The 23975-nt window shown below is 42.8% G+C and overlaps 1 protein-coding gene across 7 annotated transcripts in view; it reads left to right on the top strand.

The window, feature by feature from the left end:
• Positions 1–23975, top strand: part of LOC141172335 (testicular acid phosphatase homolog) — a 125380-nt gene that overhangs the window by 45342 nt on the left and 56063 nt on the right. For 5 of the 7 annotated variants that reach the window (XM_073656428.1, XM_073656427.1, XM_073656433.1 and 2 more), the window contains exons 4-8: positions 708–860; positions 7222–7320; positions 15528–15623; positions 17963–18095; positions 18926–19008. In XM_073656428.1, coding sequence (XP_073512529.1) covers positions 708–860; positions 7222–7320; positions 15528–15623; positions 17963–18095; positions 18926–19008 — 564 coding nt within the window. The remainder of the gene's footprint in view (positions 1–707; positions 861–7221; positions 7321–15527; positions 15624–17962; positions 18096–18925; positions 19009–23975) is intronic. The other 2 variants (XM_073656431.1, XM_073656434.1) reach the window with 2 other exon arrangements.

The raw sequence follows: 23975 nt of genomic DNA, 5'->3' as shown, positions 1-23975 counted from the left end.
CCTTCCCGCAGAAAAAGTGTCATTTTGGAGCTTGGCTCATTCCGTCCACTTACGAACACTTCTCTATTCACTTCTATAAGGAAAAAATATTTTTTTTTTCTTTCAGAAACAGCGCCACTTCTGTTGATGGTCTGTGTCAGGTATTGCAGTTAACCTCCATTCACTTTAATGGAGAACAGTTGTAATACCAAACACGGCATGTGGTCATATGTAGCCATGTTTTTTGGTAAAAAAGTAGAGCTTTTATCTTAATCCCGAATAACCTCTATAATTAATATTTAGGCATTTAAAGGTTTTTTTTTCCCATTTATTATCACCAATCCACAGGATAATTGATAAATGTATGATCACTTGGGGTCTGATCAATGGAACAGCTGTCCCAGAGTCCACTGTGTGAATTATGGAATTACTCCCGCACATGGGACTTTTTCGGTTCTTGGGATTAGTGACTGTTATTTAGGCTCTGTACACACTGCATCTGTGCATACATTTAGCATGTGCCCAACAGTGGCCACAGTCAGGATGCCAGGGCATCCGTCCACCATAGGGACCCATTTCTTTGCAGTAGCTCTTTATATTGAAAAGCAGCCCACCACAAGCTCATTAGGACATCAGTTTAAAAAAAAAATATTGAAATGTAATTTCAAATATTAAAATGTCCAGTGCTGAATGACAGGGATTTCAATAACTTTGGTTTTGAATCTTAGATCTATGTGCGCAGTACGGACTATGACCGGACCTTGATGAGTGCTCAGGCAAATCTGGCGGGACTGTATCCTCCAAACGGAACCCAGCAGTGGCATCCGGATATTCCATGGCAGCCCATTCCGGTACATACTGTGTCTGTATCCCAAGACAGGGTAAGATATAGTGCATTTCTGCACTGATGTCTTATAAAAATGTCTCGAACTGCTTGAAAATACCAAAATTAGCTTTTTTTTCTGCCAATTGATGCAGATCCTAGTATTCGAACCTTCGCTGATTAGTAAGTTATTGTCTATCCTGCGGATGGGTAATAACTTGTTTTCACCGGACAACCACTTTAAAGGGGCTGTCCACTAGAGCTTAATCAGATCAGGACCCTAATTAAAATAAAAACACTCTATACTCACCTTTCGAGATTGGCGCTGCGCTGGTGTCGAGAGTGACGTGACTTGTTGCGTGATGTTGTCATGAATGTGCCTCACTTTGCTGGGGCTTGTGGTGATTAGAAGATCGCAGCAATTAGCTGAGCACAGGTCCTCTTTAAATCTACATGGGCATTCATGAGTTAACAGGTTTCTTGTGCTATGGAAAGGGTTTAGAGATCCTCGTGGTCTATTGGCTGTGCTGCTTATTGGAACCACACCTGTCCATTGTAGAAACCTGTGTCTGGCTTCCCTCCATGCCAGCAATAGAATCTTCATTCTGTTCCTGGCTTCATTGAAGAAAGTGTTCTGTAGAGTCCCTTTTAGTCAACTTGAGATTGTTGCGAATACCTTTACCCTCCCCTTTTTGCGTTTTTTCGGGTTGCTTTTCTGCCTCTTTACTGTGCACCCATTTTCCCTTCGTATTTTATCCTGTGTGTCTGTCGTTTAATTGTGCCTTGATTTCCCCCTGTCTGTTCAGCCTGTATTAACCTTTAACTTTTCACTCCTGCCCCTTTCCTCCCCGGGGTGAGATTGGGAACTGCTTAGGATTTCACAGAAGCACAGCGGTATGAGACCCGGGCATCTCCACCATCAGGGGTAACCCTAGGGTTAGGGATAGACAAGGGCTCCCCTAGATTAAGGGACAGTATGGGGTCCCTCTTTTCCGGCTTGCCTACTGTCACAGCGTGACAGATGTGCAGTCTGCCACCAAAAAGCGGCCCCTCATCTGCTGCAGATTTTTCTAGTTTGTCAGAGCGGATGGAATAGTGATGAGCTGCTGCCGGTCATCGGCTACTTCCTGTACATGATGCAACAAGTTCTCCGGGAACGGTGGTGCCAACCTTGCTGGAATGGCGTTGCTGCGAGAGGTGAGAATAGATTGTTTTAATATATATGGGGTCCTGAATTGATTAAGTAATGGACAACCCCTTTAAATTTACTGCACAGTGCCCGGATTGGGAAACTTCTTCAGGAAAGGCTCTTGACATTAAGAGATTGAAGGATTGTTCAGCTTAGTATGAGCTGGGGAGGAGATCGGAGAGTTTATTGTACTGTGCTGTCAACAACCTCTACAAGTAAGAGTGACCTTGCATTCCTCAGATAAGAACACTTATTTCGCGGGGCCTCAAGAAACAAAACATTGTGAAATGGCAAAGTCGAGATTTACGTTACAATATACATAGGGGCTCCCAACAAGTTGAGATATGAAAAGTCAATACTGGTTGGGGAATGGGGTAACGTCGCACGGTTACAGAGATGAGAAGGTGAGCGCACAGGCTTGACTCTCTCACTCTCTCATAAAATTTCCAAGTGCGGTGGTTTGCTAATTATTGGAGCCTTCTTAAATATACATGAAGACAACCACACATTCGCTGGCATGTCTCCATTTCTGATAACGCGAAACATGAATGATATCCGCATGCTACTGTGCATCTGCTAAAGGCATAGAATGCTTATCGATAGCTGTAGGCTTGGTGGTCCTCAAGTCCCCCAATGAACCTCACATTGAAAGGGGAAACGCTTGGGACAGAATGTGATGATGGAATGCAACTGGCTCCTGAGATGAGAATATTCTACTTAACTGTATGTGCACATACTGTATGTTTTTTTTAAGTGATCAAAAACAACGAGTTTTCTAGAGGAAACCACTTCAGGAAATGCTCCTTCTTTGAAAAAGTTTTGGAGCAATTTTTCGTTTCCTAAATTGTTTTCAGAAGATTTTTTTGAAGTTTTTAAAGCATTTTTGGAAAGTTTTCTTTTTTCCCCTAAAGCCTTTTTTTGCAGCCTTTTGATTGGACAGTGCCTAGTTTGGAGCGAGAATGCACTTTCTTTTCTTCCACCAGGCATTTCTCAAAACTTTAAGTGGAAGAAAAATGTTCAAAAGACTGAACATACCAACAGAAAAGTGGTTTTACAATAAGTATAGGTAAGGGTATATGTGTACAAGCTGTCTTTTTCAGGCGGATTCCATCTGAAAGCTGCCTGAAAGAGTGTCACGAAACCACCTGAAAGAGTTCTGCAAAACCACCTGAAAGAGTGCAGCGAAACCAGCTGAAAGAGAGCCGTGAAACCACCTGAAAGAGTGCCGCAAAACCACCTGAAAGAGCGCCAAACAACCTGAAAAACGCCACAAAACCACCTGAAAGAGCACCACAAAACCACCTGAAAGAGCACCACAAAACCACCTGAAAGAGCACCACAATGCCACCTGAAAGGGCGCTGCAAAACCACCTCAAAAGAGCGTCACAATGCCACCTTAAAGAGCACCACAAAACCACCTGAAAAAGTGCTGCAAAACCACCTGAAAAAGTGCTGCAAAACCACCTGAAAAAGTGCTGCAAAACCACCTGAAAAAGTGCTGCAAAACCACCTGAAAAAGTGCTGCAAAACCACCTGAAAGAACGCTGCAAAACCACCTGAAAAAAAGCGCGTCAAAACCATCTGAAAGACTGCTGCAAAACCAGCTGAAAGAGTACCACAAAAACACCTGAAAGAGTGCCGCAAACATTATATTTTTAACTATACGAATTTAATCCATTTTTTTCCCCCATCTTCCTGACTACTATATGTCTATTAGCTTTATTTGAAACATTGTGCTTTGTATAGGTAAGGGTATCTGTGCACAAGACATCTTTTTTCAGACGGACTCCGTCTGGAAGCCTCCTGAAAGAGTGACCATGACCACCTGAAAGAGCACAAAACCACCTGAAAGAGCACCGCAAAATCACCTGAAAAGTGCCATAAAACCACCTGAAATAGCACTGCAAAATCACCTGAAAGAGCACTGCAAAATCAAATGAAAAGGGCCACAATGACACCTAAAAGAGCACTGAAAAACCACCTGAAAGAGCACCGCAAAACCACCTGAAAGAGGACCGCAAAACCACCTGAAAGAGGACCGCAAAACCACCTGAAAGAGCACCGCAAAACCACCTGAAAGAGCACCGCAAAATCACCTGAAAAGTGACATAAAACCACCTGAAATAGCACTGCGAAATCACCTGAAAGAGCACTGCAAAATCAAATGAAAAGGGCCACAATGCCACCTGAAATAGCACTGCAAAATCACCTGAAAGAGCACTGAAAAACCACCTGAAAGAGTACCACAAAACCACCTGAAAGAGGACCGCAAAACCACCTGAAAGAGCACCGCAAAACCACCTGAAAGAGCACCGCAAAACCACCTGAAAGAGCACCGCAAAACCACCTGAAAGAGGACCGCAAAACCACCTGAAAAAGCACCGCAAAACCACCTGAAAAAGCACCGCAAAACCACCTGAAAGAGCGCCATAAAACCACCTGAAATAGCACCACAAAATCATCTGAAAGAGGACTGCAAAACCAAATGAAAAGGGCCACAATGCCACCTAAGAGAGCACTGAAAAACTACCTGAAAGAGCACCACAAAACCACCTGAAAGAGCACCACAAAACCACCTGAAAGAGCACCGCAAAACCACCTGAAAGAGCGCAATAAAACCACCTGAAAGAGCACCACAAAGCCACCTGAAAGAGCGCCATAAAACCACCTGAAATAGCACCGCAAAACCACCTGAAAGAGCACCGCAAAACCACCTGAAAGAGCACCGCAAAACCACCTGAAAGAGCACCGCAAAACCACCTGAAAGAGCGCCATAAAACCACCTGAAATAGCACCGCAAAACCACTTGAAAGAGCACCGCAAAACCACCTGAAAGAGCACTGCAAAACCACCTGAAAGAGCACCACAAAGCCACCTGAAAGAGCGCCATAAAACCACCTGAAATAGCACCACAAAATCATCTGAAAGAGGACTGCAAAACCAAATGAAAAGGGCCACAATGCCACCTAAGAGAGCACTGAAAAACTACCTGAAAGAGCACCACAAAACCACCTGAAAGAGCACCACAAAACCACCTGAAAGAGCACCGCAAAACCACCTGAAAGAGCACCGCAAAACCACCTGAAAGAGCACCACAAAGCCACCTGAAAGAGCGCCACAAAGCCACCTGAAAGAGCGCCATAAAACCACCTGAAATAGCACCGCAAAACCACCTGAAAGAGCACCGCAAAACCACCTGAAAGAGCACCGCAAAACCACCTGAAAGAGCGCCATAAAACCACCTGAAATAGCACCGCAAAACCACTTGAAAGAGCACCGCAAAACCACCTGAAAGAGCACTGCAAAACCACCTGAAAGAGCACCACAAAGCCACCTGAAAGAGCGCCATAAAACCACCTGAAATAGCACCACAAAATCATCTGAAAGAGGACTGCAAAACCAAATGAAAAGGGCCACAATGCCACCTAAGAGAGCACTGAAAAACTACCTGAAAGAGCACCACAAAACCACCTGAAAGAGCACCACAAAACCACCTGAAAGAGCACCGCAAAACCACCTGAAAGAGCACCGCAAAACCACCTGAAAGAGCGCAATAAAACCACCTGAAAGAGCACCACAAAGCCACCTGAAAGAGCGCCATAAAACCACCTGAAAGAGCACCGCAAAACCACCTGAAAGAGCATCACAAAACCACCTGAAAGAGCATCGCAAAACCACCTGAAAGAGCACCGCAAAACCACCTGAAAGAGCACCGCAAAACCACCTGAAAGAGCACCGCAAAACCACCTGAAAGAGCACCACAAAGCCACCTGAAATAGCACCGCAAAACCACTTGAAAGAGCACCGCAAAACCACCTGAAAGAGCACTGCAAAACCACCTGAAAGAGCACCACAAAGCCACCTGAAAGAGCGCCATAAAACCACCTGAAATAGCACCACAAAATCATCTGAAAGAGGACTGCAAAACCAAATGAAAAGGGCCACAATGCCACCTAAGAGAGCACTGAAAAACTACCTGAAAGAGCACCACAAAACCACCTGAAAGAGCACCACAAAACCACCTGAAAGAGCACCGCAAAACCACCTGAAAGAGCGCAATAAAACCACCTGAAAGAGCACCACAAAGCCACCTGAAAGAGCGCCATAAAACCACCTGAAAGAGCACCGCAAAACCACCTGAAAGAGCATCACAAAACCACCTGAAAGAGCACCGCAAAACCACCTGAAAGAGCATCACAAAACCACCTGAAAGAGCATCGCAAAACCACCTGAAAGAGCACCGCAAAACCACCTGAAAGAGCGCCATAAAACCACCATTTTTCACTTTACACATTTGATCCGTTTTGTTTTTTTTTGCCCGTCTTCCTGACTACTATATGTCTACTAGCTTTATTTGAAATATTGTGTTTCATTTTTACAAGCCACCCTTGACCTAATATTTGCTAACCTCAGTGACCTATGGGTGTTTGCCTCCAGTATTTTATTTTTGTGTGAATAATTTTAATGCACATTTGTATTTTTTTTAGTGGCGTTTTTCATTTGCTATGTAATTGTTAGCACGTGACACAGCTCCAATTTTTAGACATATGCAGATCCCAGCTGTGGGATCTATCGGACATGTCGTCATGCCATAGATATCCCAGATGGGAATACCCTTTTAAGCCAGAATGTTAACAGCTCTTCACAATATACCAGGCTACTGTACGTGCTTGTGGCTGCCATGTGAATATCGATGAATACTGTATACTCAAACCTGTGTGCAGCCATCTCCCCAGAGCCACGGCTGGGATTTCCTCTTCCAGGGGCAAATGCTCAGTCCACTGCCTTGCATCAAAATACACTGGCCATGGAGAAGTGGCTTGTTGGCACCTTCCCTGGCACCCAGGACACGTGCCCTGGTTGACTCTCTTGACTCTCCCCTACTAAGCCTCTGCATTCCCCACTTTCTACCCCCAAAATGAATTTAAGGGGTAGAACAAGAGAACCTATTTTCTGATTTAGGGCTCATTCAGAGCTCCACCCCAGAGTTCCCACTGAACCACCTTTGAGCTGCTAAGAATGTCTACATGTCTGTCTATCTAGTTGTTAGTACATTTCCAGGAGGAATAATAGAGGGAAAGCATAACGCTGAACGGTAATAAATTATTATTTAATAGGGATTCAAGAATTTAGTGACCAGACATTTTTCTCCTGTGTAATGTCGTAGAGTTGTAATGTAGAATAATACTATCCGGTGTAACGTCATGTGCTTGTTTCCTTTGTTGTGTAGCTACTAAAATTTCCTTCCAAAGATTGCCCCCGATTCTATGAGCTAATGAAGGAGACGATTCAGCTGCCGGAGTATCAGGACAGGATGAACGCTTGGAAGGTGCGATACAGAGGTGCTGAATGCCCGTTCTCACCATGTTTGTTTCCAGTGGCAAAACAAGAGTCCGATGGGCCCCGGTACAAAATTTGGACCTGCTTCCCCTCCTGTATATTGGTCAGACGTATGGGCCATTGTTGTGTTCTAAATCCTATAAGGACATACGCGTTCAGACCTATTATATATAAATGTCCCCCATCCTGGGTTACCTTCCTGGTATATATGTCTCCTATCCTGGGCTCATCCTGGTATATGTCTCCTACCTTGGTATATATGCCCCCTATCATGGTATATATGGCCCCTATACTGGTATATATGCCCCCTATACTGGTATATATGTCTCCTATTCTGGTACATATGTTTCCTATTCTGGTACATATGTCTCCTATTCTGGTATATATGGCTCCTATCCTGGTATATATGCCCCTTATCCTGGTATATATGTCCCCTATATTGGTATATATGTCTCCTATCCTGGTATATATGCCCCCTACACTGGTACATATGTTTCCCATCCTGGTATATATGTCCCCTATATCGGTATAAATGTCTCCCATCCTGGTATATACAGTGGGTATGGAAAGTATTCAGACCCCTTTAAATTTTTCACTCTTTGTTTCATTGCAGCCATTTGGTAAATTCTAGAAAGTTCATTTTTTTTCTCATTAAAGTACACTCTGCACCCCATCTTGACTGAAAAAAACAGAAATGAAGAAATTTTTGCAAATTTATTAAAAAAAAAACCCCTGAAATATCACATGGTCATAAGTATTCAGACCCTTTGCTCAGACACTCATATTTAAGTCACATGCTGTCCATTTCCTTGTGATCATCCTTGAGTTGGTTTTACTCCTTTGTAACATCCCTAACGGCATCCTGGCATGGCTTGCCATCTCCCACGGCCTCCAAATTCTCTGCAGAAAATCCTTGCAGGCTTGAAGAGGAGGGGGGTAAAGGAGGCGGGGGGACTGTAACATCCCTGACAGCGTGCTGGCATGGCTTACCATCTCCCACCGTGCAAGACCGCCAACTTACCTATCAGTCCTGGCTGCACACTTTGCTCCATTACTTGCTATGTGCATGTCTCTTGTCTGATTGCTTAGGGCGGCGGTGCTGTTACTTCCTGATTCTTAAAGTTACAGTGTGCGCACTCCTAATGCGTCCCCAGCCTATTGCTGTGAGTCACTGGATACTTAAACTCCCTCCACCCAGTAGGAGGTGCCTGAGCAACGCTTTCTTTTAGTGTGTTCTGTGCAACTGAGTTGCCAGGTCCTGTCCTGTATCTTGTCTGTTTCTGCCACCCTGGGGGCTGAGTACCCAGGCCCGTTACCTGTATCTGTGACTTCTAATGAAACAAAGAGTGAAAAATTTAGAAGGGTCTGAATACTTTCCATACCCACTGTAAATGTCTCCCATCCTGGATTACCTTCCTGGTATATATGTCTTCCATCCTGGCATATACTGTATGTCCTCTATACTGGTTTATATGTCTCCTACCATGGGCCCCATCCTGGTATATATATCCCCCATCTTGGTATATATATCCCCCATCCTGGTGTATACAGTGCATTGTGAAAGTATTTGGCCCCCTTGAACTTTTCTACCTTTTGCCACATTTCTGTCTTCAAACATAAAGATATAAAATTCTATTTTTTTGGGAAGAATCAACAAGTGGGACACAATCGTGAAGTGGAACGAAATTTATTGGATATTTTAAACTTTTTTAACAAATTCAAAACTGAAAAGTGGGGCGTGCAATATTATTCGGCCCCTTTTCTTTCAGTGCAGCAAACTCACTCCAGAAGTTCAGTGAGGATCTCTGAATGATTCAATGTTCTCCTAAATGACTGGTAATGATAAATAGAATCCACCTGTGTGTAATCAAGTCTCCGTATAAATGCACCTGCTCTGTGATAGTCTCAGGGTTCTGTTTCAAGTGCAGAGAGCATCATGAAGACCAAGGAACACACCAGGCAGGTCCAAGATACTGTTGTGGCGAAGTTTAAAGCTGGATTAGGATACAAAAAAGATTTCCCAAGTTTTAAACATCTCAAGGAGCACTGTGCAAGCAATCATATTGAAATGGAAGGAGTATCAGACCGCTGCAAATCTACCAAGACCCGGTCATCCCTCTAAACTTTCATCTCGAACAAGGAGAAGACTGATCAGAGATGCAGCCAAAAGGCCTATGATCACTCTGGAAGAACTGCAGAGATCTACAGCTGAGGTGGGAGAGTCTGTCCATAGGACAACAATCAGTCGTACACTGCACAAATCTGGCCTTTATGGAAGAGTGGCAAGAAGAAAGCCATTTCTCAAAGCTATCCATAAAAAGTCTCGTTTGAAGTTTGCCACATGCCACCTGGGAGACACATCAAACATGTGGAATAAGGTGCTCTGGTCAGATGAAACCAAAATCAAACTTTTTGGCCACAATGCAAAATGATATGTTTGGCGTAAAAGCAACACAGTTCATCACCCTCAAAACGCCATCCCCACTGTCAAACATGGTGGTGGCAGCATCATGGTTTGGGCCTGCTTTTCTTCAGCAGGGACAGGGAAGATGGTTAAAATTGATGGGAAGATGGACGGAGCCAAATACAGGACCATTCTGGAAGAAAACCTGTTGGAGTCTGCAAAAGACCTGAGACTGGGACAGAGATTTATTTTCCAACAAGACAATGATCCCAAGCATAAATCAAAATCTACAATGGAATGGTTCAAAAATAAACGTATCCAGGTGTTAGAATGGCCAAGTCAAAGTCCAGACCTGAATCCAATCGAGAATCTGTGGAAAGAGCTGAAAACTGCTGTTCACAAACGCCCTCCATCCCACCTCAATGAGCTCGAGCAGTTTTGCAAGGAAGAATGGGCAAGAATTTCAGCCTCTCGATGTGCAAAACTGATGGAGACATACTCCAAGCGACTTGCAGCTGTAATCGCAGCAAAGGGTGGCGCTACAAAGTATTAACTCAAGGCGGCTGAATAATATTGCACGCCCCACTTTTCAGTCTTTAATTTGTTAAAGTTAAAAATATCCAATAAATTTTGTTCCACTTCACGATTGTGTCCCACTTGTTGATTCTTCCCCCAAAAAATAGAATTTTATATTTTTATGTTTGAAGTCAGAAATGTGGCAAAAGGTAGAAAAGTTCAAGGGGACCAAAATACTTTCACTATGCACTGTATGTGTCCTATCCTGGGCCCCATCCTGGTATATATATATCCTCTATCCTGGTATACAGTACAGACCAAAAGTTTGGACACACCTTCTCATTTAAAGATTTTTCTGTATTTTCATGACTATGAAAATTGTACATTCACACTGAAGGCATCAAAACTATGAATTAACACATGTGGAATTATATACTTAACAAAAAAGTGTGAAACAACTGAAAATATGTCTTATATTCTAGGTTCTTCAAAGTAGCCACCTTTTGCTTTGATGACTGCTTTGCACACTCTTGGCATTCTCTTGATGAGCTTCAAGAGGTAGTCACCGGAAATGGTCTTCCAACAATCTTGAAGGAGTTCCCAGAGATGCTTAGCACTTGTTGGCCCTTTTGCCTTCACTCTGAGGTCCAGCTCACCCCAAACCATCTCGATTGGGTTCACACTGAAGGCATAGTTTTGATGCCTTCAGTGTGAATGTACAATTTTCAGAGTCATGAAAATACAGAAAAATCTTTAAATGAGAATGTGTGTCCAAACTTTTGGTCTGTACTGTATATATCCCCCATCCTGGTATATATGTCTCCTATCCTGGGCCCCATCCTGGTACTGTATATATGTCTTCCATCCTGGTATATATGTTCTGCTGCTGTTCTTTAAAGCATAAAAAAATTAAAAAAACATTCTACACACCTGCTCCCTCTCCAACGACGCTTCTGTAGTTGGTGCAGGAGCCAGCAGCTGACTTCAGCATGCAAGCGACGGGCAGCGCATGACATCACTACCACGTGCAGCCAGTAACTTGCATGCTGACGTCAGCTGCTGGCCTCTGATTGGCTGGAAGCTTGTATTTCAGTGCAGGGACCCGGCGTGTCTCTGCGCCTCAATACATTTCCAGCTGAATGTCGGTCCTTGGATGCACATCCAGCTGAAATATGAATTTGCGTCGGCGGGTCCCTCTCCGGCACGGGCCATGTCGGGGTCGCACCCTCTGTGACAGCGATTGTTATGCCCGTTTGTTCCTGTTCCAATAACATTACATCGTCTTCAGCAATTGGAGTTGGAAGCAGAGTGAAAAATAGCTCCTCTTTCATCAAAAGTCAGTCTGCCGCTTTGTCTCTCCTACATGCTTTACCCTGCAGCCTGATTTATTAAGAGTGGGTATATTAAATGACACACTTAACGCAACCTCACAAGCAAGATGGTGCATGGCAGGCTGAGTTCTACAACCATCTGCACCTATGGGATATATTTTAATTTTATTCCTAACAGCATGCTATGTGACCGCTACAGCCAGTGATTAGCTGCACTCGTCACATGTCACTGCAACAAAAAGAGCCTGGTGTAGTACTGGCAGCATTGGATTGGTGAGGATTGTTTTTTTATTTTTTTTTAACCCATTCTATGTGGTTTGTAATAATTTGTTTACTCATAAAGTAGAGATGGGCGTACCCGAACAGTAAAGTTCGGGGTCTGTACTGAATTCCTACTATTCGGGCACGGACCCCGAACACGGAGTTCCTTAGGAAGTCCGTGTTACTGTTGAGGTCCGGGTGTTTCCCACGCTGTCATCTGTGTGACAGCGCGGGAAACATGTAAAGAGAGGAGAGAACAAGGCGCAATGGGTGACTCAGTATTGCAATTGTTAGAGGGGTGTGAGGATGGCTACTAACCTTATGAAGTTGTGCACCTCTGCACAACCCCAGTGTAAAGCTCCACAAGCTCCGCTCTGTTGGTGGCTGTCATCTATTTCCAGCGGCGTTCACAGATCCTGATCTCTCGGTGGTGGATCACGTGGTCAGGTTAGTTGCATGTAACGCCGAGATGGACGCCCAGCTTCACCAACACCCCCGGCAGCGTTCCGGAGGGGTTAGGGCAGCGCAGCTTGGAAAACCAGGGTAGTGATTCTAATTAAATTCCTCCCACAGGTGAAAGAACAATAAGTTAAAGGCAGCTCTACCGCACCCCAACAGGGGGAAAGGGACAATAAATGGATATGAATAGCGGTACCAGAGCGCCAATAACAGGGCAAAAATATTAAAAGGACTGATTTATTAATATACACACAACGCGTTTCGGTGGACACAGCCACCTTCATCAGGTGTCATCTGATGAAGGTGGCTGTGTCCACCGAAAAGCTTATTGCGGGTCACAGGCGCCGGATGAGGAGACAACTACCCCCATCAGCCGGCGCCTGCTGGCATTGTAAAAAACACATTATACTCACCTATACCAAGTTCTCGATGCCCTCGTCCCCTATAATAAATAAAAAAAAACACCATATACTCACCTTAACGCGTAATCTCCGATGTCTATGTCACCTGTAATAAAGAAAAAATAATAAACCACCATAATCTTCACCTATCTGTCAGTCCTGAATGTCCCACGCAGATCTCATGAATAGAACAGCCACATTGTTAGATGTGACCACTCTATTCAGCAGCCGTCGATACACTGACAGGAGCGTCATCACTCCTGCCGTGTATAGTGCTGAGCTGCCGGGAGTGAGGTCACTGGAGTTCATCAGCTGATGACGCTCCGGTGACCTCACTTTCTGCACAACCGCTGCGTGAGAAAATTCTCAGGCAGCATCGGTGTCATAAGTGAGGTCACTGGTGCTCATCAACTGATTGAACTCCGGTGACCTAACTCCCAGCAGCTCAGCGCTATAAACTGACACAGGAGTGATTATATTCCTTTGTCAGTATATAGCCAGCTGTCTTGAAGAGCAGTCACATCATTGACTGCTGATGTGACTGTCCTACAAATGATCCGATCGCTATGGGACACTTGGGATTATGTCATCACAGCGGCCAGGTGAGGGATATGGTTGTTTTTTATTTTCAGTTTTTTGTTCAGGTGACAATGGCTTCAGTGGATTAGGCATTAGGTGAGTATAACAGTGTTTTTATTTTTAAATAAATATGTAAAAACGGTGTGAACTTTTATTTCAAATAAAAGACTTCATTCTTGCCGTGTTTTTATTTCCAAACCTTTACTATGGAGTTAGTAATGGGGGCGTCTTATAGATGCCTCTCCATTACTAACCTGGGCTTCATGGCAGCTGCAAATAAAAGGCTGACATGAACCCCAGCCCTATATCCCCACTTGCCATCTTAAGGATGCACCATTTCTGGGGCCGCTGAGGGCTGATATTATAAGCCTTGGAGGGGGCCAGTATCTATGGCCCCTTCCCTGGCTATTTAATATCAGCTCACAGCTGTCTGTTTAGACCTTGCTGGTTAGAATTTATAGGGGGACCCTACGTCAATTTTTTTCAGGGGTCCCCTGTAATCTAGCCAGTAAAGGCTAAGCAAACAGCTGTGGGCTGTTATTAATAGCCAGAGAACATTTTTGGCTAATGGCTTCTTCCCCTGCCAATGATATCGGCCCCCAGTGGTCGGCTTTCCCTCTGATGGTTATGAAAATGATGTGGGAGACCAGGCCATTTTTTTTATTTAATTCTTCATTTTATTTCATAAACTCAACCGCAGCATGTCAATTTCTGTAGCGGAGACGCCGAGAGTAAATATCTTTATTTAGCTCCAAAAAGCATTCATATCTGTACAAAAACGCTTAAAAAAACGCATGCAAAAAAAACGCATTTTTGCATGCGTTTTTTTAAACGTTTTTGTACAGCAGTGAATGCTTTTCTAGCTAAATAAAGATATTTGAAAAAGGAAATGTGGGACATCGCTTTAACCCTTGGATTACCTTCGGATTTGGGGTGAGTATATTGGGTTAATTTAAATGATTAAAGAATACGTCTGTTTTAGTTCGAATAAAGTGTTTTATTTTTGGTGTGTGTTTATTTAACTCTTTACTTACAGGTTTAGTAATGAGGGTGTCAGACTGACACCTCTTCATTACTAAAGCTAAAGATTGGTGTCAGCGACACCTAATCCCATTACCCCTAATGACCGCACTTGTTTTGTTAGTGCATGCGGATCCTCCGCATGTATTGACATTTCAATCGGTCAAAATCTGCAGCGGAGACTAGCGCTATACACTGACACAGGAGTGATTACAGTGTATAGCGCTGAGCTGCAAGAGTGAGGTCACTGGAGTTCAATCAGCTGATGAACCCCGGTGACCTCACTTAGGGCACCGGTGCTGCGTGAGAATTTTCTCATGCAGGGATAGTGCAGTAAGTGAGGTCACCGGAGCTTTATCAGCTGATTAACTCCAACGACCTCACTCCCGGCAACTCAGCACTATACACTGCAGGAGCTGTGATGCTCCTGTCAGTGTATCGCCGGCTGCTGAATAGAACGGTCACATCTAACGATGTGGCTGTTTCATTCATGAGATCTGCGTGGGATACTCGAGAATACGGCGGATAGGTGAGGATTACGGTGGTTTATTATTTTTTCTTTATTACAGGTGACATGGGGATCGGCGATTAAGCATTAGTGGAAGAGGGCATCGGGGACATGGTGTAGGGAAGTATAATGTGTTTTTTATTTCAGTATGTATTCATTTTAACTTTTTTTTACTTTCAGCACAGGCGCCGCTGATGAAAGACTACTGCTCCCATCCAGCAGCGCCTGCGCTCGCTATTTACAATGACAGCAGGCGCCGGCTGATGAGGGTAGTAGTCTCCTCAGCCGGTGCCTATGACCCGCAGTAAGCTTTTGACATCTGACAGCATGATCCCGCAGCGCTCTGCCCCGTGGTAATTATGTTACCACCAATCAAAGCCCGTGTTTCCTGCACTGTTGCGCAGATGACAGCGCAGGAAACCAGGGATGTTTTGGTCCCCCATTCATATGAATGGGGTCCGTGTTCGGGTACTGTTCTGGAACCCGAACTTGAACTTTTAATAAACTGTTCGGCTGGACCTGCCGGGCCCGAACAGTCAGGGGTTCGTCCATCACTACTCATAAGATATCCCCCATCTCCTGTATACACTGTGTGCTTTGAGCTCCCCCTAGTGGTGGATGTAAAAAAAATGTTTTTAAAAGTTTACAGTCTGAAGAAAAGCAGAACATTTAGATAATTATGTTCATAATTATATTCATAATATTCTTTTTATTTAGGACTTCACTGCGCGGATAGCAAACTTCACCGGTTATAGTGTAGACCAAGCAGTCCCTCGACGGATGTGGAAGGTGTATGATACGTTGTTCTGTCAGGTAAGAACCAAATTATGTACTTTCAGGATGAGGGGGGCATTGCGCAAAATAAAATTAGTCTCACTAGTATGAGGCAAAAGAAAAACAAAATTACCAAACCCATCTAATGTGTATGGGGACCTCCTACCCGTCACCAAATGGCAGATGTTGGGAGAAAGAGGGATTTCAACATGCCCAATCCATTTGTTTTGTGGGCAGATAAATCCACTTTCAAAAGTGTCTGGCAGAGCCTTACCCCCTCTGCTCAGTCAGACACATAAATGCTCAGCTGAGACTACTGTGCATCAGTCTGGAGGAGTCAGGAGGGATAGTTATCAGGCTGACAAGTATTCGGTTTTAATATTCAGCATAGCTGTATAGGTCATAGAACAGCAATAAAAATGACACCTCTCTTGTAGAAATCCGACGTTCCAGTGCTGAGAAATCAAGCTTTGAAGTTACATGTAAATTAGGCAGGTCCGAGTACCTCAACCTGCCCCCAATGCACTTCCAGGCTAATTTGCGTGCGGCTTCAAAGCTTGATATACAGTACAGACCAAAAGTTTGGAAACACCTTCTCATTTAAATATTTTTCTGTATTTTCAGGACTTTGAAAATTGTACATTCACACTGAAGGCATCAAAACTATTAATTAACACATGTGGAATTATATACTTAACAAAAAAGTGTGAAACAACTGAAAATATGTCTTATATTCTAGGTTCTTCAAAGTAGCCACCTTTTGCTTTGATGACTGCTTTGCACACTCTTGGCATTCTCTTGATGAGCTTCAAGAGGTAGTCACCGGAAATGGTTTTCACTTCACAGGTGTGCCCTGTCAGGTTTAATAAGTGGGATTTCTTGCCTTATAAATGGGGTTGGGACCATCAGTAGTGTTCTGCAGAAGTCAGGTGGATACACAGCTGATAGTCCTACTGAATAGACTGTTAGAATTTGTATTATGGCAAGAAAAAAGCAGCTAAGTAAAGAAAAACGAGTGGCCATCATTACTTTAAGAAATGAAGGTCAGTCAGTCCGAAAAATTGGGCAAACTTTGAAAGTGTCCCCAAGTGCAGTTGCAAAAACCCATCAAGCGCTACAAAGAAACTGGCTCACATGAGGACCGCCCCAGGAAAGGAAGACCAAGAGTCACCTCTGCTTCTGAGGATAAGTTTATCCGAGTCACCAGCCTCAGAAATCGCAGGTTAACAGCAGCTCAGATTAGAGACCAGGTCAATGCCACACAGAGTTCTAGCAGCAGACACATCTCTTCAACAACTGTTAAGAGGAGACTTTGTGCAGCAGGCCTTCATGGTAAAATAGCTGCTAGGAAACCACTGCTAAGGACAGGCAACAAGCAGAAGAGACTTGTTTGGGCTAACGAACACAAGGAATGGACATTAGACCAGTGGAAATCTGTGCTTTGGTCTGATGAGTCCAAATTTGAGATCTTTGGTTCCAACCACCGTGTCTTTGTGCGACGCAAAAAAGGTGAACGGATGGACTCTACATGCCTGGTTCCCACCGTGAAGCATGCAGGAGGAGGTGTGATGGTGTGGGTGTGCTTTGCTGGTGACACTGTTGGGGATTTATTCAAAATTGAAGGCATACTGAACCAGCATGGCTACCACAGCATCTTGCAGCGGCATGCTATTCCATCCGGTTTGCGTTTAGTTGGACCATCATTTATTTTTCAACAGGACAATGACCCCAAACACACCTCCAGGCTGTGTAAGGGCTATTTGACCAAGAAGGAGAGTGATGGGGTGGTACGCCAGATGACCTGGCCTCCACAGTCACCAGACCTGAACCCAATCTAGATGGTTTGGGGTGAGCTGGACCTCAGAGTGAAGGCAAAAGGGCCAACAAGTGCTAAGCATCTCTGGGAATTCCTTCAAGATTGTTGGAAGACCATTTCCGGTGACTACCTCTTGAAGCTCATCAAGAGAATGCCAAGAGTGTGCAGAGCAGTCATCAAAGCAAAAGGTGGCTACTTTGAAGAACCTAGAATATAAGACATATTTTCAGTTGTTTCACACTTTTTTGTTAAGTGTATAATTCCACATGTGGTAATTCATAGTTTTGATGCCTTCAGTGTGAATGTACAACTTTCATAGTCATGAAAATGCAGAAAAATCTTTAAATGAGAAGGTGTGTCCAAACTTTTGATCTGTACTGTATCAGCACTGGTAAGTCGGATTTCAACAAGACAGGTGTCATTTTTATTCTTATTCCAGGACCTATACAGCCAGATTAGTAGTTTAATTGTGTAAATCTAACACTGTCATTCTGAGATCTTTACACTTATATAATCCTTTTTTTTTAATCTTTTGCGCTATATATAAATGTCTGGATTGCAGAAGTCTCACAATTTCATTCTACCTGCATGGGCCACACCAGACGTGCTGGAAACCTTGGAAGAGATCAATGCTTTTGATATTAAGGCCCATATGGCTCTCCACAATCCTACAGAGAAGGCCAGACTCACCGGAGGTAGAGGAACTTTAATATATTAAATTCCTTCATCAATCAGATACATTTTCCTGACCCCTAGTGGTCATCTAGTATATTCTGCTTATTAATAGTAATCACAATCTATAGCCGACACCTTAATGGGGAGCAGCGTCCTCCAACCTATGGCTCTCCAGCGGTTGCAGAACTACAAATCCCAGTATTCTCTGCCAGCCTGCACAAGGTTATGTTCAGATTGTTCTGTTATTTAGAATGGGAATCCGTCAGCAGGTTTTGCTATGTAATCTGAGAGCAGCCTGATGTTGAGGCATAGACACTGATTCCAGCGATGTGCCACTTACTGGGCTGTGTTGCTGTTTCAATAATATGAGTGTTTTATCATCAGGAGATTATCACTGCAGGACTAAGTGTCTCGTGCCTCCTGGTCCAACCACGCCCCCAACACTGATTGCAAAGGCAGAATGCTGCCAGAGTATACACAGAAAGCTGCCAATCAGTGGTGTGGGCGGAGTTATACACAGCTCAGCATTCTAAGCGCTGCTAGATCTGCAGGAGAGAAAACTATGATTGTATAAATATGAAAGCAAGCAGCCCAGTAAGTGACACATCACTGGAATCAGGATATCTTCCCCTACAAATTCTATGAACTACCGGCTGACAGGTTCAGCAGACAGATACGGTTGAGCCCGGAGAGACACTCCAGGGACAGAAAGTAACAAATTCTGATAGAGAATGTTCATTTTTTCTCAAACCTCAGTTTTGATTGGAAATGTTTTTTTAAATAAATTTTCGTTTAAGTATTTTTTTTTTTTAATGAATCGTTAAATTTACCTTTAATTATTATTTTTAAGGGATTCTTGTGGATGCCATTCTTCAGAATTTCACAGAAGCAGTTAAAAAATCTTCACGGCTAAAAATGGTGATGTACTCAGCGGTAAGTGATGGCTGTGCTTACACTATAAATGTGTGACTTGATTATGTATGGTCCTTGTACTACACACATAAGACAGGTGCATTACTATACAAGGACTGCCTAGAAGATTAATTCATGAGAATAATTGGCAAAATGATAATTAGATATGATACATTGAGACTGCTGTATATACGTCACTTAGGACACACTGAAACTGCTGTATATACATCACTTAGTACTGAGACTGCTGTATATACATCACATAGGAAACACTGACACCGCTGTATATACATCAGGATACACTGACACCGTTGTATATACATCACTTAGGACACACTGAGACTACTGTATATACATCACATAGGACACCCAGAGACTGCTGCATATACATCACTTAGGAAACACTGAGACTCCTGTGTATACATCACATAGGACACACTGACACCGCTGTATATACATCACTTAGGAAACACAGACTCCTGTGTATACATCACAATGAGACTTTTGTATATACATCACTTAGGACACCCTGAGACTGCTGTATATCCATCACATAGGACACCCAGAGACTGTTGTATATACATCACATAGGAGACAATGAGACTGCTGTATATACGGTACAGACCAAAAGTTTGGAGACAACTCACTTAAAGATTTTTCTGTATTTTCATTACTTTGAAAATTGTACATTCACACTGAAGGCATCAAAACTATGAATTAACACATGTGGAATTATATACTTAACAAAAAAGTGTGAAACAACTGAAAATGTGTCTTATATTCTAGGTTCTTCAAAGTAGTCACCTTTTGCTTTGATGACTGCTTTGCACACTCTTGGCATTCTCTTGATGAGCTTCAAGAGGTAGTCACCGGAAATGGTTTTCACTTCACAGGTGTGCCCTGTCAGGTTTAATAAGTGGGATTTCTTGCCTTATAAATGGGGTTGGGACCATCAGTTGTGTTGTGCAGAAGTCAGGTGGATACACAGCTGATAGTCCTACTGAATAGACTGTTAGAATTTGTATTATGGCAAGAAAAAAGCAGCTAAGTAAAGAAAAACGAGTGGCCATCATTACTTTAACCGGTTCCCGACCGCCCACTGTAGATAAACATCCGCGCTGCCTGGGCTCTGTGCAGCGCCGACGTTTAAAAACGGTGGGTGGTCTCGCAGTGCTCAGGACCCCCAGGGTCCTGCAAGCACTGCGATTCCGGTGAAGAGCGTTAGCTCTGACAGGGTACATCATCGGGACCTGATTAGATCAGGTCCCAGTGATGTTAACCCTTTGCTGTCTTCTATATGCTGCGATCTATAGTGATCGCGGCATATAGGAGACAGCAGGAAGAGAGGGGGTCGTCTTACTTACCTCCGAAGACCTCCGTTTCGTTTGAGGACCTGGGGTTGCTATGGCAGCTGGAGGTCACATGACCGCCTCCAGCTCTGCCATATATGGTGTCCTTCCTGTCTGGCTTCAGCCTGTATGTAGCTGATGCCAGACAGGAGACTGACTGAAACAGTCAGTGAAGATCTCATGTAATGTAATATATGTCTATTACATTACATGAGATCAGTGATCAGAAAAATAAAAATTAATGTCCCATACAGGGACTAAGTAAAAATGTAAAAAAAAAGTTTTTAAACTATTAAAAAAAAAAAATCACAAAATAAATAAAAATAAATAAATAAAATATTAAACCAATAAATCCGTATATTATTACAAAACCAAAAAAAGTACACATATTTGGTATCGCCGCGTCCGAAACAACCCGAGCTATAAAACTGTCACACTAATTAACTCCTTCTGTGCACACCGTAATAAAAATAAATAAAAAACGGAGCAAAAAAATATGCTTTTTCATCATATCGCCAAACAAAAAGTGGAAAAAAATGCGATCAAAAAGCAGAATAGAAATAAAAATGGTACCACTGAAAACTTCATCTTGTTCCGCAAAAAAAAGCCGCCATACAGCTCCATCAGCCGAAAAAAAAAAGTTATAGCGCTCAGAATAAAGCAATGCAAAAAAAATATTTTTTTTTCTATAAAATTGTTTTAGTGTAAAAGCGCCAAAACATAAAAAAATACAGTAAGTGTAGTATCGCTGTAAACGTACTGACCCGAAGAATAACGCTGCCTGATCACTTTTACCACACGCCGAACGGCATAAAAAAAACCTCAAAAAACAATTCCTGAATTGTTTGTTTTTGTTAACTTTACCTCCCAAAAAACGAAATAGAAAGCGATCAAAAAATGTCACGTACCCAAAAATGGTTCCAATAAAAATGTCAACTCGTCCCGCAAAAAACAAGCCGTCACATGACTCTATCGGCCGAAATATGGAAAAATTATAGCTCTCAAAATATGGTGATGCAAAAACTAGATTTTGCAATAAAAACGTATTTTAGTGTGTGACAGCTGTCAGTCATAAAAACCCGATATAAATCTGGTATCTCTGTAATCGCACCGACCCGAAGAATAAAGTAATCTAATCAGTTATATCACACTAGCAACGGCGTAAAAAATAAATAAAACAAATATTATTCACCTGCTACTGATTTGTTTATTATGTCTCCCAAAGATCCCAGTAAGGCTCTGCTCACATTTATCATGTGCTCTGCGCTGAGCACTTACACCAGAGTTTCCGTGTAAATCTCTGAAATACGTGATTCAGCCAGAACCCATGATGGAAGATTCCCTGTAATGAGGCAGATATATGCCACTGTGGATGCCGTCTAGCCTGGGATCCCACGGTGTCATTTGTTTTAGGCGTGCATAAAAGTGCGGTTGGCCACAGTTTTGTGCACTTCTGAAAAAAAGGACACCGCTAAACAGAGGCCAGACGGAGTCCAGAGTAACTCTGCTGCCTCATTACAGTGAATGGATCCTGCAGGGGTTTCATCTGAATTACATCACTTGGAAATTTAGATGGAAACCCCGATGTAAGTGCTCAGCCTAGAGAGCCGGATAAATGTTACGTAAAATGTTCCCAATAAAAGCTTCAACTCAGTCCTCAAAAAAAGATAGTCCCCACTCAGGTCCGTCATCTGTTAAAAATATAAGGGACTTCCAAGTTACTGGTAGCAGAAAGGCTCTGGAAAAGCGAAATGGCCCTTGCCCCCCAAAAGAAATTCAGAAAATTTTGTGCTCCCAAATCCAAATGCCTATTCTACAATAATTTGTTCTCCAATTGTCAAATAGCACTCCGTCCCCCCCAGATCTCACCGTATGGCTGAGCGGTACGATACAGCCACATATGGGGTATTAACACTTTTAGAAGAAATTGTGTGACACATTTCGGCACCATTTTTACCCATTGCCCTGTGTGAAAATGTAAAATCTGAGGGTAAAACATTTTTTTGTGGTAAAAATATAATTATGCTTTTTTCACTGCCCAATGGTATAAATTTAAAAATTAAAAAATGCTCACTACTTCCCTAGATGAATTCCTTGAGAGGTGTAGTTTACAAAATGGGGTCACTTGTGGGGGTTTCTGCTGTTTTGGCATGTCAGCGACTCTTCAAATGTGACATGGTGTCTGCTGCCTATCCCAGCCAACATAGCGCTTCTTTCTCTTCCGAACCCTGCCGTACACCAAAGCAGTGGTTTTCCCCCACATATGGGGTATCGGCGTACTCAGGAGAAATTGTACAACAAATTTCATGGTGCAATTTATCCTGTTACCCTTATGATAATGCAAAATTAGGGAATGAAAAACATTTTTTGAGGGAAAAATGTGAAAATTTTATTTTTACGGCTCAATATTATAAACTTCTGTGAAGCAGCTGGGGGTGCAAGGTGCTCACCACACATCTAGATAAGTTCCCTAAGGGGTCTAGTTTCCAAAATGGTGGCACTTGTGGGGGGTTTCCACTGTTTAGGCACATTAGGGGCTCCCCAAATGTGACATGGCGTCCGCTAATTATTCAAACAAATTTTACATTCAAAAAGTCAAATGGCGCTCGTTCCCTTTCAAACCCTGCCATGTGCCCAAACAGTAATTTGCCTCCACATATGGGGTATCGGCGTGTTCAGGAGAAATTGCACAACAAATTTCATGGTGCAATTTATCCGATTACCCTTATGATAATACAAAATTAGGGAATGAAAAACATTTTTTGAGGGAAAAATGTGAAAATTTTATTTTTACGGCTCAATATTATAAACTTCTGTGAAGCACCTTTGGGTTCAAGGTGCTCACCACACATCTAGATAAGTTCCCTAAGGGGTCTAGTTTCCAAAATGGTGTCACTTGTGGGGGGTTTCCACTGTTTAGGCACATCAGGAGCTCTCCAAACGCAACATAGCGTCTGCTAATTATTCAGACAAATTTTACATTCAAAAAGTCTAATGGCGCTCCTTCCCTTCCGTGCGCCCAAACAGTGGTTTTCTCTCACATATGGGGTATCAGCACACTCAAGAGAAATTGCACAAAAAAATTTGGGGTCCATTTTTTCATGTTACCCCTGTGAAAATAAAAAAAATTGGGTCTAAAGTAAAATTTTTGTGAAAAAAGTTAATGTTAATTTTTTTCTTCCACATTCCAAAAATTCCTGTGAAGCACCTGAAGGGTTAATAAAGTTCTTGAATGTGGTTTTGAGCACCTTGAGGGGTGCAGTTTTTAGAATGGTGTCACTTTTGGGTATTTTCTGTCATAAAGACCCCTCAAAGTGACTTCAAATATGATGTGGTCCCTAAAAAAATGTTTTTGTAAATTTTGTTGGAAAAATGAGAAATCGCTGGTCAACTTTTAACCCTTATAGCTCCCTAACAAAAAAAAATTTTGGTTCCAAAATTGTGCTGATGTAAAGTAGACATGTGGGAAATGTTATTTATTAACTATTTTGTGTGACATATCGCTCTGATTTAAGGGCATGAAAATTCAAAGTTTGAAAATTGCAAAATTTTCAAAATTTTCGCCAAATTTCCGATTTTTTCACAAATAAACACAAGTTATATCGAAGAAATTTTACCACTATCATGAAGTACAATATG

The sequence above is a fragment of the Phyllobates terribilis genome, unplaced genomic scaffold (genome assembly GCF_046119375.1).
Source record: "Phyllobates terribilis strain yellow unplaced genomic scaffold, ASM4611937v1 Scaffold_12__6_contigs__length_324123572, whole genome shotgun sequence".
Classification (NCBI taxonomy): Eukaryota; Metazoa; Chordata; class Amphibia; order Anura; family Dendrobatidae; genus Phyllobates; species Phyllobates terribilis.
Note: the sequence above shows the minus strand (reverse complement) of the source record. Positions and strands in the feature narration are given on the sequence as shown.